The sequence below is a fragment of the Dasypus novemcinctus genome, chromosome 12 (genome assembly GCF_030445035.2).
Source record: "Dasypus novemcinctus isolate mDasNov1 chromosome 12, mDasNov1.1.hap2, whole genome shotgun sequence".
In the NCBI taxonomy this organism is placed as follows: domain Eukaryota; kingdom Metazoa; phylum Chordata; class Mammalia; order Cingulata; family Dasypodidae; genus Dasypus; species Dasypus novemcinctus.
In genome coordinates, this window is record NC_080684.1 from 92,494,110 (window position 1) to 92,515,482 (window position 21,373).

General features: G+C 40.3%; 2 protein-coding genes across 5 annotated transcripts in view; one reads left to right on the plus strand and one right to left on the minus strand.

The window, feature by feature from the left end:
* The window catches only part of FBXO7 (F-box protein 7), a 30,508-nt gene extending 14,479 nt beyond the window's left edge, over window positions 1–16,029 (plus strand). For both annotated transcript variants that reach the window (XM_058308682.1, XM_058308683.2), the window contains exons 5-9: window positions 2,075–2,158; window positions 3,509–3,604; window positions 6,240–6,416; window positions 10,123–10,160; window positions 11,141–16,029. In XM_058308682.1, coding sequence (XP_058164665.1) covers window positions 2,075–2,158; window positions 3,509–3,604; window positions 6,240–6,416; window positions 10,123–10,160; window positions 11,141–11,515 — 770 coding nt within the window. In that variant the 3' untranslated portion in view covers window positions 11,516–16,029. The remainder of the gene's footprint in view (window positions 1–2,074; window positions 2,159–3,508; window positions 3,605–6,239; window positions 6,417–10,122; window positions 10,161–11,140) is intronic.
* Window positions 12,404–21,373, minus strand: part of SYN3 (synapsin III) — a 540,064-nt gene continuing 531,094 nt past the window's right edge. For all 3 annotated transcript variants that reach the window (XM_058308679.1, XM_058308680.1, XM_058308681.1), the window contains 2 exons: window positions 20,461–20,752; window positions 12,404–19,397 (listed from right to left, as the gene is read on the minus strand). In XM_058308679.1, coding sequence (XP_058164662.1) covers window positions 19,265–19,397; window positions 20,461–20,752 — 425 coding nt within the window. In that variant the 3' untranslated portion in view covers window positions 12,404–19,264. The remainder of the gene's footprint in view (window positions 19,398–20,460; window positions 20,753–21,373) is intronic.

The window sequence follows — 21,373 nt, forward strand, 5'->3', positions numbered from 1 at the left end:
CTTAGCATAATGTTTTTGAGGTTCATCCAAGATGTAGCATGTGTCAGTACTTCATTCTATTTTATATCTGAATATACTGTATATACCCAATTTGTTTATCCTTTCATCTCTTGATGGACATTTGGGTTGTTTCTACATTTTGGCTATGATGAATAATGCTGTAAACATTCATGTACAAGTTTTTGTGTGGACATATGTTTTCACTTTTCTTGAGTAATAAACCTAGGAGTGGAATTGCTGGGTCATATGGTAATTTTATGTTTAGTTAACTTTTTGAGGAACCTGGGGCTCACTTTTTTATCCAGCTTTGGCATCTCTGTAAACAGAAATCAATAAACACTGCTAAGGATTCTGAGACCTTAGTGTATGCTTTGTTTCTTTGTCCAGAACCCTGCACAGAAGAGGTCCTTTTTCTCTCCTTTTTACATATTAAGAAATTTCACCTGGATAGCAGTATATTCCAACTCTAGGTTTTTTTTGTTTTTTGTTTTTTGTTTTACCTAAGAGGCCTGAACCACCTACCAGTGGTCTATGGAGTAGTCTGGTAATCACCCATTCTGAATATCCATTTGAGCGTTTGACCAGTGCCTTTCAGTTTTGTTTGCTTTTTGAGATTCATCGTCTTAGCTAGACAAGATAGTATGGTAAGAGTAGAATGACTGTATTTTTGTTTTGCTTTGTTTTCTATATAGCTCACCTTTTTTTTTTTTAAATAGCAAAAGCAGTCTGATATACCTTGGGTTAGCAACTTTCAACATGTTCTGCAGTCAGTCAGTTTCTGCTGAACTGGGATCGCTATTACTACTTACACTTTGAACAGCAGCATATTTCCCTTTCAGTTTTTGAGGCCCCATGTAAGATTTTGTTTAAACAAATGATTTTTTTGTGTTGCAGTTAATTTTGGAAGCTACTAATTTGAGCTGTCTTGATTTTTGAAATGAAAGATCATCCTATGTCTCCGGTCATGTAATTTCTGCTATTTTTAAAAAATTACTAAATTCTTAGAAATCTTATTTAAAAGTCTCAAAGTTTGAACTTTAACAGCTTTGGTGGTACTCCACATTTGTCAGGACATGACTGTCTGATGACAATGTCTCCTCAGCAGTTTGTCACAATTAGCAGTATTCTTACGCAATTAGTAGTAGTGTTGTACACAGAGCATCAGCACTTCCTGCCTTCATCTAACCATTCTGTATCATGCCATAACTTGCAAATAGTAAACATGAAGTTGTCATTTTTACATCAATTTCTTATTATTTTTTTCAATTTCTTATTATAAAAACACTTTAACCACACACTTGTATAATAATCTCTATTAGTTTCAGGAAAATTAATATAAGGAGAATAGCTGCTAAATGTCTTGGTTTCTTAGCTTCTGATATTTTGTTCCTTTACTATTCTTGGTAAATCAGCTGCTTTCAGACTTGCGTGGCAGACAGCCATTCCAGACTTGATTCTTTGAAAAGAAGCAGTGTGTTGTTGAGTCTTTTTCCTTCACCCAAGGCATCCTGCTCAGTGCACATGTGCATAGGCACATCACTGGCTCTTTCATGGAATGAGATGAAGTGCGCCTTTGTGTATATGATTAAAATTGAACCCTCCGGTGATGTCAAGAATATCAGTCATTTGGGTCTAGGGAGAGAGATGAGGCTGTGAAAACTAGCAGGATTCTTTTAATGAATAAGGCAAGATTCATTGCCAAGGGTTAAATAAAAAACAAATGGAGTTTTTAGTGACCTTGTTAGAAATAATGATTTTATTGTGTTTAGCTGACTCCTGGTAACCTTGTTGCATGTCCTTCAATTACTAATAAGCTGCCATTGGTAACACTTAGTGGATTTGATATAAAGATGCTTACTGTAGTTTTGAAAGGAGGTGTTTTAGAGGGATTTTACTTCAAGTGATGGCAGGTTTACACTTTTGACCTTGCTGTGAGGGAAGGAAACAGGCAAAGAGCAGTTTGTTTTGTGTAAAGTCTCTTTAGTAAATTGGGGCCAAAGAAATGCAAGTCTATGCTAAAATATGAAGGCAGTTGATGTGACATTTTTTTCATCTTTCTTTCACTTATTTACAGTTACACTAAAAATCAACAATGAGATCAGAAGTGTGAGAAAATTGCAGCTGCTGCCAGAATCTTTTATTTGCAAAGAGGAACCAGGTAATATAATCCATGTTTGCTTTCACTCTTGGGTTGAGGCTTTGAGAGTTTTTCCCTTTAAAAAAACACCAAGAGATAATGTTCAAAGGACAGAAAATTTCTAAATGAGATTAAGGCAATGTTGTCTTTTTCCCTTTAAGAGTGCAAAGGTTTTGATTATAATTTGGGGAGTTTCTGTTTCCTTCCTGTTTTTCTTTGGGTCTTAGAGTGCTGATTTATTTTATATTTATACTGTCCTTATTAAATGACACAGGTATATAATTCATCTCTCTCTGGATGATGCTCCATAGCTTTTGAATTAATCTTTGAGGTTCTTTCTAGCTTTGAATTTAACCAGTATGGGGATATTCTGTGTATTGTGGTAATAGTACAATGCAACTTCTTTAGTTGCAATTATTGGAGGTAAAACTGTATTCAGAATGTTTAAGTACATAGAAAGTTCTTGCTATTTGATGCAGTTTACAACATTACCAGAAGTTTTATACTCTTGGCATGATTTTGCTTATATTTTATAAAAGTATTAATAGATGCAAAGAAAACAGGTTTTCCTATCTACTGTTTTTCAATGAAACCGAAGCTGTGAGAGGCAGGTAGGTGGTCAAAGAAGAAGAGGTGGGTGGAGAGGGAAGTAACATCTTTAAGAGTCTTATTATGTGTTGAGCATGTGCCTTTACATATGTTATTTCACTTATTCCTCAGAGTAAACTTAGGAGGAAGGTTTTAAAGTCCAAATGGAGAGTGGTGCTATGTGGTAGGGAGATGGCATTTACAACAGTGTCTTTTAATCGAACACTGGCTGGATCTAGACCTTGGCTTTGAAGGCCAAGAGACTTAATTTTACTAGTTCCTAGGGGAGATTAAGCCCTGAGAGACTTTGATGCATACTAACTGAAACTGGTAGGAAAAGGAGACATCAGAATACATGTTTGTAATGATCTCTGGTTGGACATAAAAATAAAAACTTGGGCTTTAGCTGAAATGAACATTATGAATGCCAGACTAGACCAGTGTTTGTCAATTTTTTATTTAAATCTTTATTGGCCCTCTAAGTAGCCTTTTTAGACAATTTTTTCTACTATACTTGCAGCCTCTGAGCTCTATAGGTTAGCTACAACTCTGTTTATTTGATATTGTGGGATTTTAACTTTGTCTAAGATTCCATTTATCAGAGTTGTAACTTGATCTTCCCTTCTCCTAGGGACTTTGGTTTATGTTTATATAGGAATTCCTATTGGTGAATATTGATTTACCAATTTGATTTGGTAAAAATCAATTAGTAGAGGATACCATTTCAAGTTTTTCCACTTGATTTTGTGTTCTGGTTTTTTCATTTAAAAATATATTTTCTAGTGGAAAATGTAGCCGAGATGTACAGAGATCTTCAGAAGCTGTCCCGTCTCTTCAAAGACTATCTGGTGTATCCTCTTCTGGCTTTTACCCGACAAGGTGAGATGATAAATTATCACAGGGTGAATGGCTAGAAGGAATAATAAGTTTATTTAGTGTGCCTGGTGACTCCATGACATCTAAGTTCCCTCTTCTCCTAGTGAAGTTCTACTCTTTTTTAAGACTAAGCTTAAATGTTAATTCCTTAAATACTACTTGCTTCCTCTTTTGTATTTCCATAGCTTTTGTATATACCTTTATAGTAGCCCCTTTCCCAAGGTAGAATAATTGTTAGGATTTCTTTCCACCTAAGGTTGTGAAGTGCTTTGAAAGCAAGCCATGAGTCTTATAGTCTCATGTTCTAGTACAGGGTCTGGCCTATAAAAGGTGTTAAGTAAATACATAAATAATGCATACTCTGTAAATTGGGTCCTTTATTTTTTAATCCACTTTTTTTTTGATCATGTGGTACTTTGTTAATGCCAGGTACTTTGTTGGATGTTTCACATGCATTCTCATGTAATGCTAATAACTTTGAAGTAGATTTTTAAATATTCATTTTATAGATGAAACTGGAATTCAGTAAGGTTTAGAATTCACTAGAGATCAATGTATAAGCTCTCTCTAATTTGTGCTGTTTTAGAAACACTGAAAAAATTTCAGGACCTTAGAGCGAGCATTTAATTCCCATTCACACACATGTTGTATGTGGGTTAGTTTTGGCTGAAGGGCATGCTGTTGCTGGGACAGAGTGGGCAGAGGGTAGAGGCCAACCACGTGTTGATTCTGAAAGCTTCTGCTCAGAAGTGATATATGTTACTTCTTCTCATGTTTCATTGGATTAAAAGAGTAAAAAATGGTGATAGTAGTGGGATGAGGAAGTAGAATTATACACTTGGAAATGATTAATTGTGGGTTATAATATAATATATTACAGTTCTTTAGCTACTAACTAGTTTCAGACTTATATAAATATACAAATATGTATGTGGCTTTTATTTCCATCTGTGCAGAGAAATGAATGGTATTTTAGGTCTCAGGTTGCATGGTGATTTTTATTCCCATAATTTTCTTCCTTTGTTGGGAGAAGAGGAATAATGTGAATTTAAATACTTTCGTTGGATTTTTTTTTTTTTTTTTAAGATTTCTTTCTTTCTTTATTTCTCTCCCCTTCCCCTCCACCCGGTTGTCTGTTCTCTGTGTCTATTTGCTGCGTTTTCTTTGTCCGCTTCTGTTATTGTCAGTGGCACGGGAATCCGTGTTTCTTTTTGCTGTGTCATCTTGTTGTGTCGTCTCTCTGTGTGTGCGGCGCCATTCTTAGGCAGGCAGCACTTTCTTTGGCGCTGGGTGGCTCTCCTTATGGGGTGCACTCCTTGTGTGTGGGGCTCACCTACGTGGGGACACCCCTGCGTGGCAGGGCACTGCTTGCGTGCATCAGCGCTGCACATGGGCCAGCTCCACACGGGTCAGGGAGGCCCAGGGTTTGAACCATGGACCTCCCATGTGGTAGACTGACACCCTAACCACTGGGCCAAGTCTGCCGCTCTTTTTGTTGGATTTTTTATTATCTTTGCTAATAAGCAAAAAATCATTTACATTTGCTTTTAATCCATTTTTTTCTTCTTTTCCTTTCCTTCTTTGGCTTTGCTTCTTAATTTACCTACCTCTCCTTTTTTTCCCAGCCTGTTAGACATCAAATAATAGTAATTGCTAATACTGGATTGCTTACTACATGCCGTACATTGTTAAATGCTTTATACGTATTAACATGTTTAATTCTCATGACTACTCTGTGAAGTAAATATTATTATTATTTTAAAGATTTATTTTATTTATTCTCTCCCCTTCTCTCTCCCCCTCCCAAGTTGTCTGCTCTCTGTGTCCATTCGCTTTGTATTCTTCTGTGACCGCTTCTGTCCTTATCTGTGGCACCGGGAATCTGTGTTTCTTTTTGTTGTCATCTTGTTGTGTCAGCTCTGTGTGTGCAGCACCACAGGCTGCTTTTGCGCTGGGCAGCTCTCCTTATGGGGAGCGCTCCTTGTGCTTGGGGCTCCCTTGTTGGGGGGACACCCCTGTGTGGCACGGCACTCCTTGCGCGCATCAGCACTGCGCATGGGCCAGCACCACACGGGTCAAGGAGGCCCGGGGTTTGAACTGCAGACCTCCCATGTGGTAGGCAGATGCCCTATCCATTGGGTCAAGTCCGCTTCCCAAGTAAATATTATTAACCCATTTTACATGTGAGAAAATTGAGTTAGAGGTTAAATCACTGTCCAGAGTCACTCAGCTAATAAATTACAGGGTCAGGAATCAGTCATAAAGACCAATGAGTTATCCATTCTCTGTAGGTGGATTAGAGAAGTTGTATCATATTGAATATTGCTTGATATAAAAGAGGCCATTGACTAGTGTTTAGAAATTATCAGTGATTTGTAATGAAGTTTGACCTGTGTTAAAAAGTGTTTGTATCCTACAAAATTATGGAGGGGATAAAGGGTTTAGAATTGTGAGTTGGTGGTAATATAGTCAATTGGTGGTTAAAAATTTGTAGATAGTGTACAGTTAGGTAATTGAGACTACCATCTAATTTGTCACCTCTTTACAGAAAGATATAGGTTGGCAATTTTGTTGAATATGTGGTGAAAGCTGGATGCTCTGTACTCAGTTATAACTGTTATTTCTTTTTATTTTTCAGCACTAAACTTACCAGATGTATTTGGGTTAGTAGTGCTCCCATTGGAGCTGAAACTGCGGATCTTTCGACTTTTGGATATTCGTTCCGTCCTCTCTTTGTCTGCAGTTTGTCGTGATCTCTTTATTGCTTCAAATGACCAACTCCTGTGGAGGTGTTTGTATCTGCGTGATTTTCGAGGTGATTTCTGTAATTCTGTTAACAAGAAAAGGGCTCTTTCCTAGGGAAGTTCTTATTTTCTCAGCTTGCTGAAAGTCCTTTTTTTTGGTAAGTGATCATAACTAATAGCCTCAGACTAGAGAGATTCTAAGCTTCCTATATATACCTCTCCCTGTGTCCTGAAACCTCCCCATTCATCTTTGTGTTCGCCACAACCCAAATGGCTTATTAGAATAAGTAGATTATTTCAGGGTAGAAGAATGGAAGTCAAAGTTTATTCTCTCTGTACAGACCATCCTGAATATCTGACTTAGAAGTGAGTGGGCATTTCTAAAGTACTTGATTCCTACTGCCCTCCCGCTGCCCCACCCCACTGTCTCTGTAATGGCCGCTGTGTGGATGCTGGTAGAATCTCTCCAGCTTCTGAAATAGAGGGCTGAAAGAGTCCCTGCCTCCAGAGGCAGATCTTTGGGCAGGACCAATTTATTGGAGTGTCTGCACTGGAAAGTTCATTCCCTCACACACTCTGAAGTGTTTCCCTTACATTTTTTAAAGCTTGACAATCTCCTAATTATTCATGTGAATAAACAAGTGTCTTTTTTGGGCAAGAATCTTTTGAGAGGATTAAGAGGCTGTCAGGGAGTTCCCATTTTGATATGAATTAGTGTAATCAGATTGCTTTTATTCTGCTGTCTAACTAAGCTGAACTGCCCTGAAGGAATGGGAGTTGTGATTGGGAAAGAGAGAAAATAATTTTGGTGCAAAGAGTATAGTGAAAATGCTAACGTAGGGGGTTTAGGGCTGTGGTACAGGTACTAAGAACAGAAGGAAGGAGAGATGGCAGAGTAGACAGGGAGGCAAACGCAGGCCCCAAACAGTTTTCCTCCAATAAAATACTTTGCCCAAAGCTGACTCTGTGACTAGGAAGGAGTGTTTCCTTTTTTTCTTCCTGTTTCCAGTGGCCCTCTGGCTCTCTGAAATGCCTGCCTGAGACTGATTTCACTGTGTACTTCTGGTGCTGTGTTTTAAGTCACATTGTGGGTTAAATGTTAATTAAATTTTTGTTTCCATTAGAAGATTGATTCACATCTGCAAATCTAGATTACACATCATCTTGGAGGCTACCTCCAAAAATAACATAGTAATTGACTATAATTATAATTAGATTTGAATATGTAAGTCAAAGGGTATTCTTTTGCTTGAATATCTGTTTCATATTCTTTCATTTTTTACATGTGTTAGTCATTATGTTTTGGTTTTTTTACATATTTTAAAAATTAAAGTTAATAACACAGAATGTTACATTAAAAAACATAAAAGGTTCTCATATAACCCACCCCCATCATTTTTATAAATTATATTTTTTTGAAGATACATACATCACAAAAAAATTATGTTTTTTTATTATGACTGTAGTCAGGACCTAAAGTCCACTGAGAAAAATTTTTTTTCCCACTACAATCTAAAAAAGACACTTCTTTAGCCCTGATGACTGTGGATTAGCATTGCTCTTGTAACTCTCCCAGTGTATACTCTGTATATTTCCCAGAAATGACCTGTTGACAACTTATATTCTCCCCAGTTTGGTCAGATTGAAAAGTTGGTTTCAAGGTTGATCCTAAAAAGAAAGATGCAAGTCTTCTAAGCCATTACCCATACCTTGTACAGCTGGATGTGGAAGAACTGAGTGCTTGCCACTAGGGTCATCGTTTATAGCTTATCTCTGCATACTTATTTTTCATAGAAATTGTCATTTCTTTTAAAAAGACTCTCAGGAAGGTTTCTGAAGAACAAAAGTAGACCAAGGATCTGGGAAATTTATAGGGATAATGAAATTTGAAGTATTTGAATTCTGACTGGAATGTGCTGATAATACATTTTGTTTACCTGCTAAGTATTCATAGGATGTTGGCCTAATATGTGACTTTACAAATAGACTTGAGTTTAACTTTTCCTACGGGAATTGTTGGAGAAAACAAAACAAGAGGTATCCTCATCCTCCTTACAGATAGGGATGATGATATACTGGGGCTACGCTGGCTCCTAACCCTTCCATTAGTTCTTCTAGGAGCAGAGAGTAGAGATTTTTGCTCCCCCCTTTTTTTTCCTCAGTGGAGGAGAAACATTTTTGGAGTGGGTTTAATAAGTTGTGACCAGTAGACAAGAGATTCCTCCTCTGTGGCCTGTGCTAGAGTAGCTCACATTACAGTGACGTGGTGATCATTGCAGCAGACATGACAGTGAGACTCGCGGAAGGGTTGATTTTATCTAGCATGTCAAAGATGTGTTCCAAGAGTTCCAGACACAGGGCTAAAAATGCCACTGTGGAACTTCTTTTCTGCCACCATCATGTTACTATGTATTGGTGTTTTCAAACTGTTTGGACCCTGGGGTAGGTCAGGAAATCAATTTAATAAACCATTTATCAAAAAAAAATAGGAAGATCAACATACATTTTATAAAATAGGAGTAAACTTCTGTTTTATATATAGCTCTATAATTCTTTGCAATGTAAAATATTTGTTATATGGTTCACATCCAAAAACTTTCATAGTGCTGTATACATTGTTAAAATACCACCTTAGCAACTGTAAAAATCTGTTGGGTAGATCCCCCTCCCTTTTATTTTTTTAAGTAGCATATCTTGTAGAGTTATTTGAATAGTTAAAAAAAAATTTTTTTTTTCTCTTTTAAAACTTTAGAATGTAAGAAGTATGAATGACCTGCTTTGTTCCTTTTTTCCTTCCTGATTCCTAAGGTCCTCTTTCCACTTTAATTATGCTCCTGAGTCTAAAGTTTAAATGTTATTTTGAAAACAAAAATTACAGTCAAAATGAAAAGACAAAATGACCAGTGCATATCAAAGAACTGGCAGTGAAAAAGCCAGTATCATATAAATACTCAAGGAAGGAACAAATGCCCTTTCACTTGTATATGTAACTCCGGGCTTAAATTATAATCAATTTCTGTATCATTTTCAGATCATGGTCCACAAACTCATTTCTTAGTTGAGTCTTTAGATTTTATAATGAATTTTCCTATAAACATAATGTGATGGGACTAGAGGTTTAAAAAGTCTTCTTTCCATGTTGATGTCACAATTTGTAGTGAAGACATCACTTTTATCTAAACCCTTCATTAGACTTAACAAAGTTGAAGGGTTCCTTTTCCCCCATTTCACATATTTCAAATACATTTGTTAAAAAAACATTTTAGTTATGGACATACTTCTGATAGTTGAATCATTCAGACATGATTGGGAGAGTACAATTTAACTCAAATATGAACAAAAGCCTGAAGTCAGCTTTACCTCCAGTAATGAATGTGGGCTGTAAGACAGATGCTCAGAGGTTGTCCCCCATGAGACATGGGGTTTGAGACATGGGGTTAGAAGAAGCTCATACACTCAGATGAAATTCAGGGCAAAGGCATGGGTTGGGACTGGTTAGTGCATGGAGAGAGCATCCATATATCCCTCAGTAGTTCCCAAGCCAATTGCTATGTGGAATTACCGTATTGCACAGAGCAGTGGTGATCTCCCTTTGTCATCAAGAAAGGGTCTGAATTAAGACCAGAATACAAATGATAAAATGTATGTTGTACAGATGATTCATGTTTCTTTTTGTGTTTAATGAGTAAGTTTCAGTTTTCTTAGGAAAAAGACAAATCCACTGTTAATGCTGGATGATGAATTTTTAAATACTTATTTTTTGTTTCTCCTTTATAGATAATACCACCAGAGCTCGGAATACTGATTGGAAAGAAGTAGGTATTTTTAAATATCAAGGCTAATGTTTATATCAGAAATAGTAAATGAATAGATTAAGGATATATTTTTACTTTTATTATGATGTTATGGAATTTTTTCATTAAATGTATTGCTGAATTTCATTATATGAAAATGTTCTCAAATTTTATCTTCAGTTTAGTCCATATTTTCCTATAATTACACGAGAAAAGATCTTAGTGATTGTTTTTCACCTTCAATTGATGTAAAATATTCTCACTTATCCTTGTTGCCAGAAAAAGCTTAAGTTAATCATCTTTGTGCTACAGTAGTCTTTAGCTTTTCAATGAGTTAGAATAGGACATTATGAAAAGAATAAATTTTAGTTGCATATGACTACAATAAAAGACATTGATAGGACTGAGAAAGCTCTTTAGAATGAAGGAATAGAAGAGTAAAATTCAACAAAAGTTCTCAAATAAGAGCAAAATACAGAGTGCTAGTCTCTAGTAATATGTCCCATCCTCTAAAATGGGCATTTTTAAAAGATCGAAATCCATTAGGGACATAATTTAGGTGAAAAAGTGAAATTTAAGTGCTGCCTCTTCCCTAGTACCTTATCTTTATATTTTGTGGCATTACATTTTTAACACATACTTAAATTTGCCACTTTCCAAAAAAAATCACTGAGTTTAGGTGCTCTTTATTGCAGTCTTGAAGTAATTACAGTCATTCCCTTATCCCTCCTTTGGATTTGTTACTTCAAATTAGCACTCGTTAGCTCATTTGCAGTGTAGTTTAAAGAACAGAGTTCATCTGGCACTGTATTATTTGGAGCTGGTACCTTATTCATGCAGTTAGAAACTGATAAATGTTCTCTTCTAGGCAGTGTTGCTCTTTGTTTGTCTGCCTGGATAGTGTGGGAAAAGCATAGCTAGATTTATACAATGAAAGCAAATTAGAATTTTGGGAAAACATCCAAATCATTTGCCGTATTTTATTCTTTTTCCTAATACAGCTGTATAAGAAGAGGCACAAGCAAAGAAAAGATGCTCAGAGAGGGCAGCACGTGATGTTCCTGCCTTCTGTCCCCTACCCCCTTCCATACTTTCCCAACCCCTCCTGTCCCAGGCCTTTTCCTGCCAGCCCCCTCTATCCTCCAGGAATTGTTGGTGGGGAATATGATGTAAGACCAATACTTCCTTATGTTGGGGACCCAATCACTTCACTCCTCCCTGGGCATGGGGAGATACCTGGTCAGTTCCCTCCACTCAGACCACGTTTTGATCCCATTGGCCCACTTCCGGGACCTAACCCTATCTTGCCAGGGCAAGGTGGCTCCAATGACAGATTTCCCTTCAGGCCCAGCAGGGGTCGACCAATGGACAAGTGATTATCATTCATATGATTGATTTGTAATCTCATTTTTCAAGCTTGCTTTGCTTTGTTTTTTAAAACCAGCTGTCATCTCTCTGGGATACCGATCTCTAGTGTTATTTTCTGACTGTGGTGGTAAGAAATACACTCACAGAAGCTCTTCAGTAGATGTATTTAACGCTTTAGGGATGGTGTGCCCAGGCCCAAGGGTTATTACTGCATGGTAAGCTTGGCCTTGGGTAGGTGGCTCCTGATTTCCCTTTTGCATTCCTCTCAATTGAAGGTTGCTTACTGATAATGTTTTGCATCAGATTAAAAAAAAAAAAAGTATAAATACCATGCCAGTCTTGCCTTTTATTACAGAAAGATATGTAATAAAGAGAACAGTTTCACAAAATGACTTAGGACATTTTAAAATGATCAGAGAACCTATTCAGTGTCACCCAGAATATTGGTTACTCAGGCTATTTCCTTTTTTTCCCCCAAATGGCACCTTTTCTTCAAATGAAATCATTTGCAGAAGGCCAGTTTACAAAATGAATGAAAGTAGAGCTAGTCTGGTTGAACTGGGACTTGGGGTTAGTGTTCTGACACTGACGAGTGCAGCCCACCTCCTCTCACTGCAGCTATTTCTGAGGCTCTTGAGTCACACTTCCTGAGCCCTGGGAAGCAGCACTGTGTGAAAACCCCTGGATTAGACAGACTCTTATTTCTGGCTCCTTCTGGGGTGGGGTTGTTATGAATGATTGCATTTGCTTGTGTTTTGAACACTCGGTGCCTCATTTGTAATCTAATTTGATGACCTTTTGAACAACGTTTTATGCCTTTGAGTGCCAGTCAGATACTTGTTTTTCAAAGCTAGCCTGATAAAATGTGAAGAAAATTTTGCTTTTACAACTTGAAATACACAAAATTCAAGATTTATTTTTCCTACTACAAGAAAGCCAAACACAAATGATTCATCACACAGACGTCTGTATAGAAACATGCTGTAGTGACAAAATCTGAATCACAACACAGGAATAAAATACTATTAGTACCTGCAGGAAATATTTAGGAATATTGCCAATGTCTTCCTGCTTTTTAAAAAAATCTGTTTTGCATATAAGGAAATGGCTTGGGATGTTGTATGCTGCAGGAATATTTTGAGGCCTATTTATAACTGAAAAAAATTTTATTTGCTACACACACACACACATATATATATTGTGGTTTTTTCCCCATTGCAGTGAAGAAAACTATTATGGTTTGCAGAGGCCCTGTCACTTTAGTAGCTTAATGTATAGGTAAAGGATTGGGGCTTTTGACATTTCTTTCTGTGATATTTTATACTGTCTGAGCTACAGAACAGCTTTAAAAAAAAAATGTGTCCACAATGCCATGTGGCTTTAATTGGGTCTGGGTTTTAAAGAGTCACCCTAAGGCTTTGCTAGGTCCAAATAGATTCTAGTTCTCTAGTACATTTCTTTGTGGCATTGTAATGTTCAGTTGTACTGTGTGTGTGTGTGTGTGTGTGTGTGTGTGTGGGATGGGGGTGGGAGGACATAGTGATGACCAGAAGCACCAAATACTGTAAAACAATGAGTTTTCCAAATTCAGTCATTGTCACGTGGTCCTTGAGAGGTCCATGAATGGTGCTGGTGGTGTCCCTTGCATACAGGTGCTACTTTTCCAACCTCATCTCACCCTTACTGGCAGACATCTCAAATCTCTCTTAGTTTAGGATACTGACAGTGCGCCCTAAACCTAAATTTGTAGTCCTCTCAAAATTTATTGTAAATTCATAAAAACTCAGTCTTTCCTCTTGAATAGCTAAATTTGTAGTTAGAAGCTCATCAGCTCCTACATTCTTTTCATTAGACTGAGACTGCTGACCTTTATGTATTGCTGGTGTATAATGAGAATGCAATCATGATTTGGCAATAGCCCATTCACTGCATGATTTTCTGTCATCACCTTGATATATTCTAATGCAAACAAGATAGTTCAGAGTACCATGGCAAACATTTCCCTAAGTTCTATATCATTGGCTTGTAGCCTTAAGACCTTTCTGTGGCCTCTTATTTTCCCCTTTAGGCATTTTTCTTAATAGGAACTTTTTCTCCCCCCTTCCCTGTCTATAGGTGAAAGTTATTGGTTTTGACATGGCTGGTAATCAAATCATGGGAGGTCTCCTTCCTTTCCAACAAGGCTTTGTGATTCCCTATGTAAAACCAGTGCTGCATTCTCTCCTTTCACTCTTGCTTGGCTCTCTCCTATGCCAAGATCACTTAACTTAGCTTAATATCTCTGTAGTTTGTTCTTACTCTGAAGGAGCTGGCCACTCCTCTCTTGGCTCCCCTAGAGTCAGAACCCAGAAAAAGTTGGGCAGGTCCCAGTTCTCTGCTGAGCCATAACCGTAGTTATTCTGTCTTTTGGATAGTCTTCATAGATTATTGGGAAGTACTGAATCACACAGACACTTAAATGTTTATCCTAGGATTCCCCAATAGGTTATAGCTCTTAAGTGTATACTGTTCCACATCAAAATGGGTAAAATATTGCCTTGTCTAGGAAGTGTTAACTTGCTTCTGCTCTAGTCTCTGAAAGCGCATTAGGAGCAGACACTTAAAATATGAAAATATAGAAATTAAAGCTTGGATCCATCAGAATAAAAAAAGTGTTTAGTGATTGTAAAGGATTTTTTAAAAACCACTCTGTAATGTCTAGTTTTAGATAATTCTTCCCTTAAAGAATGCCTCACTAATTCCAAAAAACATTCCCCAGTAGTTTTCTTTCTTTCCTATTGACCTGCCAATGGAGAGATGTCTGAGTACAAAGTCTGAGTGTCCATGTCTCCTCGATTTCGGCTGCATGTTTTGTGCTATGGAAACACAAGGGCGCCTCTGTGCCTTTTATGCATGTGTTTGGTAAGTGAACTGAATTGGCTTACTTGTGCAACCTTCCATTTTGTCTCCAGCCAAACTAAACTTGCTACTTTCTGTTAGAGTCTAAATATTAGACTGAAACCCTTAATTTCATCAGTGAACGGCCTTTGACACGGGCCAATTTAGATAGTGACCAGCCAACTTACCTATAGGAAAAAGAAAAATGTAGGTAATGCAGGTGAAAGTGCCCGTAGGCAATGAGGTATTCCTCCAGTAGAACTGTCAACCACTTGCATCTGCAAGACCGACAACTTGCTTAAACCATGATTCTAACCTGCATCCTTTTACCAATTCTAAATGGGTAAATCAAAATGAACCACCGGCCTGTTTTATGAAGTTGAATAAAGCACAAGGGGTCAGTCTGCTCTCCAGTACCGAGAGGGGAAGGGTTCTGAAAGGACATTATGTGTGCCTGAGGCCTGGCTCACGCTGAGGCGCCCTGTTCTCTGGAAAGCGCTGCTGTATTCTGTTGGGTGGGAGTCAGTGTGGCTGAAGTAGAATGCTACTTCTTTTTTTTGGTTCTGGGCCTTTGCTTTAAAAGCTTTGCTATTGTCCTGGTCTGCACCTTGTATGACTGATGCTGACAATAACAGCGTGCCCCTTTGCCTCCTAGGTATGGCAGCCCTGCAGTTAACATCCCCAAAAGGCCCACGTAAGAGGATTGCCGGAGCATGCTCACCAAGGAGGGGGCCGCATTCTCCCATGATTCTGCTTGTTCTCCCGTTCCTTTTCAGATTCCATTTGTTTTCCTTTATTTTTAAGGTAAAAAAATGCCATAGATTTTCTTCAGCTTTTCTGAATTTTACTAATCTCTCCGTTGATTTAATTCTGTTCCTGGGCAAATGATTTCCTTATATTGACAATCCTAGAAAAAGAGCCCCTTTTTTCCCCATCTTATTTTAATATTTTTCTTATGTTTTATTAATTTCATAGTTTCCTAGGAGGGCCAACATCAAACATGCCCTCAACGCCTATTTGGTGCCCAGCAGGTGCTCCTGCTTTACCTGCACAGCTCAATACCTGCACCACTTTGCTTTCCCCTTGACTTCCTTTCACAGGAAATTCAGATGAGTACTTCCGGGAGGTAGATGATATTATGCTCATGGGGTTTGTGGCTGTCTTTATTAGCATGTGAGTGAAAGCCCGTCATTCCCAAAAAGGCTTTACTTTGGAAAGGTAGAACTAAGTGCTATGCCAGCAGGGACAGAAGGTTAGGGGAGAATGTGGCAGTGATGAGAACTGGAGGATTCATGGAAGAGAAAGGATGCTTGTATTCCAGGCTTCCTGGAAAGCTAATTTTATATTGAAGATACACTAGAATTTTATCATGCTGATGGGAGGATGAATGGGAAGATGATTTCTCTGACTGGTTGGGGTATCCACTGAGGCTCGCTGCTTCAGGTTAGCACAGACCAAATGGGTTGTTGTCATGTTTCACTTTCAACAAGTCAGCCTGGGAGAAAATGCTAGCCCTTTATAAAAGCAAAAACCAAACACAGCTTTTCAGAATCTATATATAGTGACTTGCTTTGCCTCTCTTTTTACCCTCTCCTGTTTCAAAATGTCAGTTATTAAAATAAAATTTTTAAGGCAGCATGTGCCACCCTGTGTGAGAGAACAGTCAATGTCCACAAAACCACACATACGCAGACCAAAGGGAAAAATTATTTAAATTGGTTATTTACAAGATAGTGTTGCATCATGGAGCTGAATAGATCCATGCAGAGTTACGAAAATCAGGATGCCTCGTCTGATTAAAGGGGTTTGTGCTACACTGGCTTGGCATAGCTGGTTTGAGTGCTGAGATGTTTCTAGGAATAAGGGATAGAATACAGGAAACTGGGATATTTAGGCCATATGGCTTCTATTTTTGGAGCCACTAGTTTTCCTCACCAAAGGATTGGGTCCCTACTGTTTTGGTGACACTAACATATCTACACCAATACTATTTCTCCCTTAGATGCTTTCCCATATAGCTTGCAGCTCAGGGCTGCGGGTCTAATTTCAATACATGTTTAAAACACCTGAGAAGATTGTCAAAGATGAAGGTTCTGAGGCCTTGGGAGCAGAAATCCTGATTCCTTTGATCCAAAATGAGACTTCACCTGCCTTTGCTGCTAGTTCTGCACATGACCTATGGTCCATACTTAGAAAGTTTGTCATTGAGTTGTGAGTTTTGTGCTGTATGTCATTACTATCTGACATTGGGGACAGTGCTTAACTTCCCCTACCCATCTTAATCTTCCACATGTCAAGGTGACAATTGCCTGAGGTGTTTCCTCTGTTTGTAATTTGCCTGAAACGTAGGCTTCATCATGTTACAGCAAGCCCTACCAGTTGTCTCTCACCCTTTTATTCTGAATGTCACACAGCATTATTTCTTTGAAAGATCTACCCCTAGGTAATGTGAGGAAGATTTTTTTTTAAGGCAGAGGAAACCAACATCAATCCTATATTTCTCTGTGTTTTACTCTTATAATTGACAAATGAGGATAGAGCCCAAAGCCCTAGTCTGAGGCAAACTCTGCTGTCATTGTCATGAGAGAGAAGGAGTAGCCAGGAACCAGAAGGTGTTGAGAGTGATATCTGCTCAGCAGCAGTTCTATCTGTCTGCCCACCAGGTCAGAGAAGCATTGTTGGGGGCTCCTGGCCATCCCAGTTCTACCACAGTGCATGGGTCGAATGAAAAGGAGAGAGAATGGGTGGCTGGGTAGTGTGAGCTCCAAACCAGGCCAGCAAGGACTGTCCCATAGACACTGAGCTCAAGAGTGCATGGAGATAGAATAGAGTGGTGTTTTTTTATTTTGTTTTTGTTATGTATGGTAAAGAATACCAGGTCCTCACAGGTTAATGCCTCAGCTTACACAATGCATAGTTTGTTTGGCTGTTGATCCAGCAAATGCCAATTAGGCCCAAGCCCACCAACATTCCCAGCTGCCAAATTATGACTCCCAAAGATTATTGGCAACTGGATCAATTTGATTTCTCTTTTGCCTGGACTGATATTATTGAATCCAAGACCAAGAGGACTTTGGAACTAGCCTTTTTTCTTAATATTACTCAGATCACGAGGGTGGGAAGAGGGCCAGGAGAAGAGGACAACCTGAAAGGTCAAGCGGAGCTCTGATAGCTGGGTGCAAAGCCATCTCTTTTGGTACTAGCTGCCTTCAGCCAATAGTTTGTTGGAAAGTCAACTGGAAGGCAGGATCTGCTGAGGAACAAGAGTTCCAGGTGACCCAACACACCCAGAAGGAGAGGGTCTCTGGCTTTGTCCCCACCATACCAGTCTGGCCATGGAGGACCAAGAAGTTGGTGACTGCACTTATGCTCCTAGTAACATGGGTAGGTCTCTGCTGATTACTAAGCAATCTGCATTTCTTGGGCATGACTAGAATCTTCTCCAGGCCAAGGACACTTGCATTTTTACCTCCTTCTCTCCCTTTACCCCATTCCTTCCTTCTCTGAATAATGAAAGGAAAGCATATCTCAAGTCTCAGAGTAAGTTATAAAGGGGTAATATGGCTATGTTTTAATACCCTGGGCTCTTGGGGACCAGATGGCCATTTCTGGCACCTACAATATTTCTAGCACCGGGTGGTTGGTGATTTGGACACCCTTGAACCCTATTTATTAGTGGAGGCAGTCTAGTATAGAGGAAAGGGCACTGGAAAGGGAGTCAAGACTACTCTTTCCAGCTCTGTAGTTAATTTGTTTAGTCAGATAAGTTTGGGTTAAACTAAGTTAAAGCTGGTTTCTTTACTGTAGGAGTTCCAAGAGCCTTTGATAGATAATGTGTACTACAAATCTCCAAAAAACCAACAAACTATTTCCTAAACATTTGACCATGGAACCCTTTTGTAATGGAGTAACCTACTAAACCTTTGCTGCACACGGTTTGTGAAATGCCAAACTAGAAGCTGCTATCATTGAGCTCTGGTTCTGTGCCATTGATCCACTGATTCTCCCTGATTCTTCATATATCCTTGAGGAGGAAATGTTTCTGGTGGGAAGCCACAAAGACCAGACAGTGGTGTAACCATGCATGGAGGAGCTCTAACTGATCTCCTTCCTCGGGAAGTTCAGGGCCATCTTTCCTCCCTGGGAACTAGTAAAGATTCCTGAAAGAGCCTGTGGTTGGTTCTTGGCTGTCCAATGCGGGAGACCTCTCTGGATGTGAGCTACATTATTACACGGGTTTCCTTTCTGTTTGTTGTTTTCTGACAGACCCCACTTATCACAGAGGCTCTGGTTTCTTCACTTGTCCCTAGGATCCCACTGGGGACCAGGCGTGATGAGGCCTCTTTGCCTGCGTGGCCTGAGGGGAGGTCTCTTGAGGGTGGATGGAACTTGCAAGGGTGGGTAGTAGTTTCCTGGGCTTTTCTCCTTTTCTTGACAAAACACTGTCAAAAGATTATTGCCTCCTATATTACTGAGGTCTGCCTATGGTGTCTGCATTTGTTGAATGGGGGCAGGACCTAGAAGGGGCCTCCACCCACAGGCAAGCAAAACACTAACAAGAAACATGAAAACTAGCCACAAATCAACATCTCACGTGGTTACTGGTGGCAGGGAAGCAAGCATCTGGGTGGACGGAGGGTGTGGTGCCTACTTTTAAGCCCTCCTTCTGAGGAACCTGGAGGCTTGTAAAGGCCCACCACTCAGCTGGCCGATGTTGGAACGTCATGGGAAAGAAAAATGAGAACACATATACAGAGTTCCTGTATCAAAGGCATTTAGAAAGTATCTTCTCAGACCCTCCATTCTGTTCCCATCGGGAACCCAGGCTGAGCAAGGAGATGAGGCAGGAAGGCGAGATTGTCACTCCCAGCCTGGACAGGCTAGTCAGAGAACAGGCTGGCGAAGGACTTCCTCAGGTTGCGGATGGTTTCGGCCTTGGCCTCGTCTTCGCTTGGGGTCCCGCGCTGGGAGGCGTCGGAGGTGCTGAGGCTGTTAGTCAGGGACTGGGATTTGCTGAAACAGAAAGGCAAGGGGGTTGGGGAAGACGGGGCCGAGGCTCCCAAGGGAAGTGAGTCTTGGAGGTTTGCCTGAAAGCCCGACGGGTGAGCCCACTTAAAATACCGATATTTGGACTTGCAGCCAAGCATTCAAACACTCACGTGCCCATTAAACTATCACAGTAACCTTGCAAGTTGCCTTTGCTGCTCCTCCCATTGAAAGGTAGTCTATTTCCCCAGGTCTTGAGTCTGCGGTGGGCCACTGACTTGGCCCAAAGCATGGAATGGGATGCTATTGTGTGACTTCCAAGGCTGGGCCTCCAGAGGCCCTGATGCTTCTACTTTCAACCTTTTGGAATGCAGTCTAAATCTTCCCCTTGAGGAACCTTGGCCCTAGCCTGCCTGATGGAGAGGAGGCCCCATGCGAGGGAAGCCCAGCTCTCCCTCAGGTCCTCTTTGACCATCTAGCCCGGGTTGAGCTGTCAGGTGACTACAGCCACGTGGGTGGTCCTAGAGAGTAGGGTGGAACAGATTTAGCAAATACAAATACAGGGCAGCCAGTGCATTTGAATTTCAGATAAAAAACCACAAGCTTTTTTTTTTAGTGTATCTCACACAATATTTGGGACATACTTACACTCAAAGTCCTCTACTGTTTACCTGAAATTCAAACTTAACTGGGCATCCTGTATTTTACCTGGTAATCCTAAAGAAGAGGTCAGCAAAAGAACCTTCCAGCTGAGCCAAGCTCAGAACAAATTACTGACTCACAAAACTGAACAAATGGTTGTTTTCTTAAGGCACTAAATTTCCAGGTGCTTTGTTGTGCAGCAAGGGATAACTGATGTATGTCCGTAGAGAGGGTCACGGTGGGGCCTAATCTATACCCCCACCTTGCTGGGCCCCCCTAGCCCAAGTTCCGTCCTCAAGCCTGTGTCTATTTCGAGTCTAGCTGAGGCCTCACTGGCTCTTCCTTTGTCTCTGCATCCCTGGTCCTGAGAGTCCAGCTCAGCCCACATTCTCCACTCTACATCCCTCTGCATTCCCAGGGCACTTACTTGCATTCCCAGGGCACTTACTTGAGGTGGGGGTGGGGTGGCGATGGCTTCGTGGCCTCCTCGCCCTGTTGGGAGGCGCTGCGGCCCTGCACGGCCGGCCGGGGCTGTGAGGCGAGGCTGGCGCCTGGTTTGGAGGCCTGGTTTGCTGAGCTGCCGCTGGCTGCCCGGGACAGCTGCGGGGAGCCTGGTGACCTCTGCTGCTGCGGGGATCCGGACTGGGGGCTCAGGGGCTGCTGGCCTTGTGGGGAGAGCCTCTGCTGGGAGGGGCTTCCAGACCTCGGGGGCTGAGGAGACTGAGCTTGGCGAGGGCCCCCTACGGGGAGAAAAATATCACTCATTTTCCTTGGGATGACGACGGCTGTACACAAACAGTGTCACTTCAAGGCTGTTCACGACAGTCTTTTTTTATCACAGCGTGGAACTGAAAACTGTAAATGCCTAACTCTCGGGGAACTGAGAACTTATTCAAAACATTAGCGATACCTCCACGCAGTGGAACATGCTGTGGTCATCATGTATGCGGTGGTAGAATAATATTAAATGGCATGGAATATTGTTGTTAAGCCATGCTAAATATATACAGCCACATGAAAAGGGCAGCTACAAAACAACATGCACAGTTTGATTCCTTTTTGGCATATAAGTATAAAGCTCTGTGAAAAAGAAAGTCTGGAAGGATACACTAAGGCCAGCAGGGCTTGGACTTCAACTTGCACGAGTGGCCAGGGGAACGCCTTAAAGATTCTGATTCTTGGGCAGGGCCCCCAGTTCTGTGGATTCACACACACTTGACTTTGGGTAGCAAGGCCTTAAACAATGGGTATAAAAGGGACGGATTATGAGTGATTGCAATGCCCTTTTTATGCTCACTGGTGCTTGCCACCCTGAAGATGCTTTCATTTGAAACAATGAAAAGAATTCCCTTGCTTTTGGG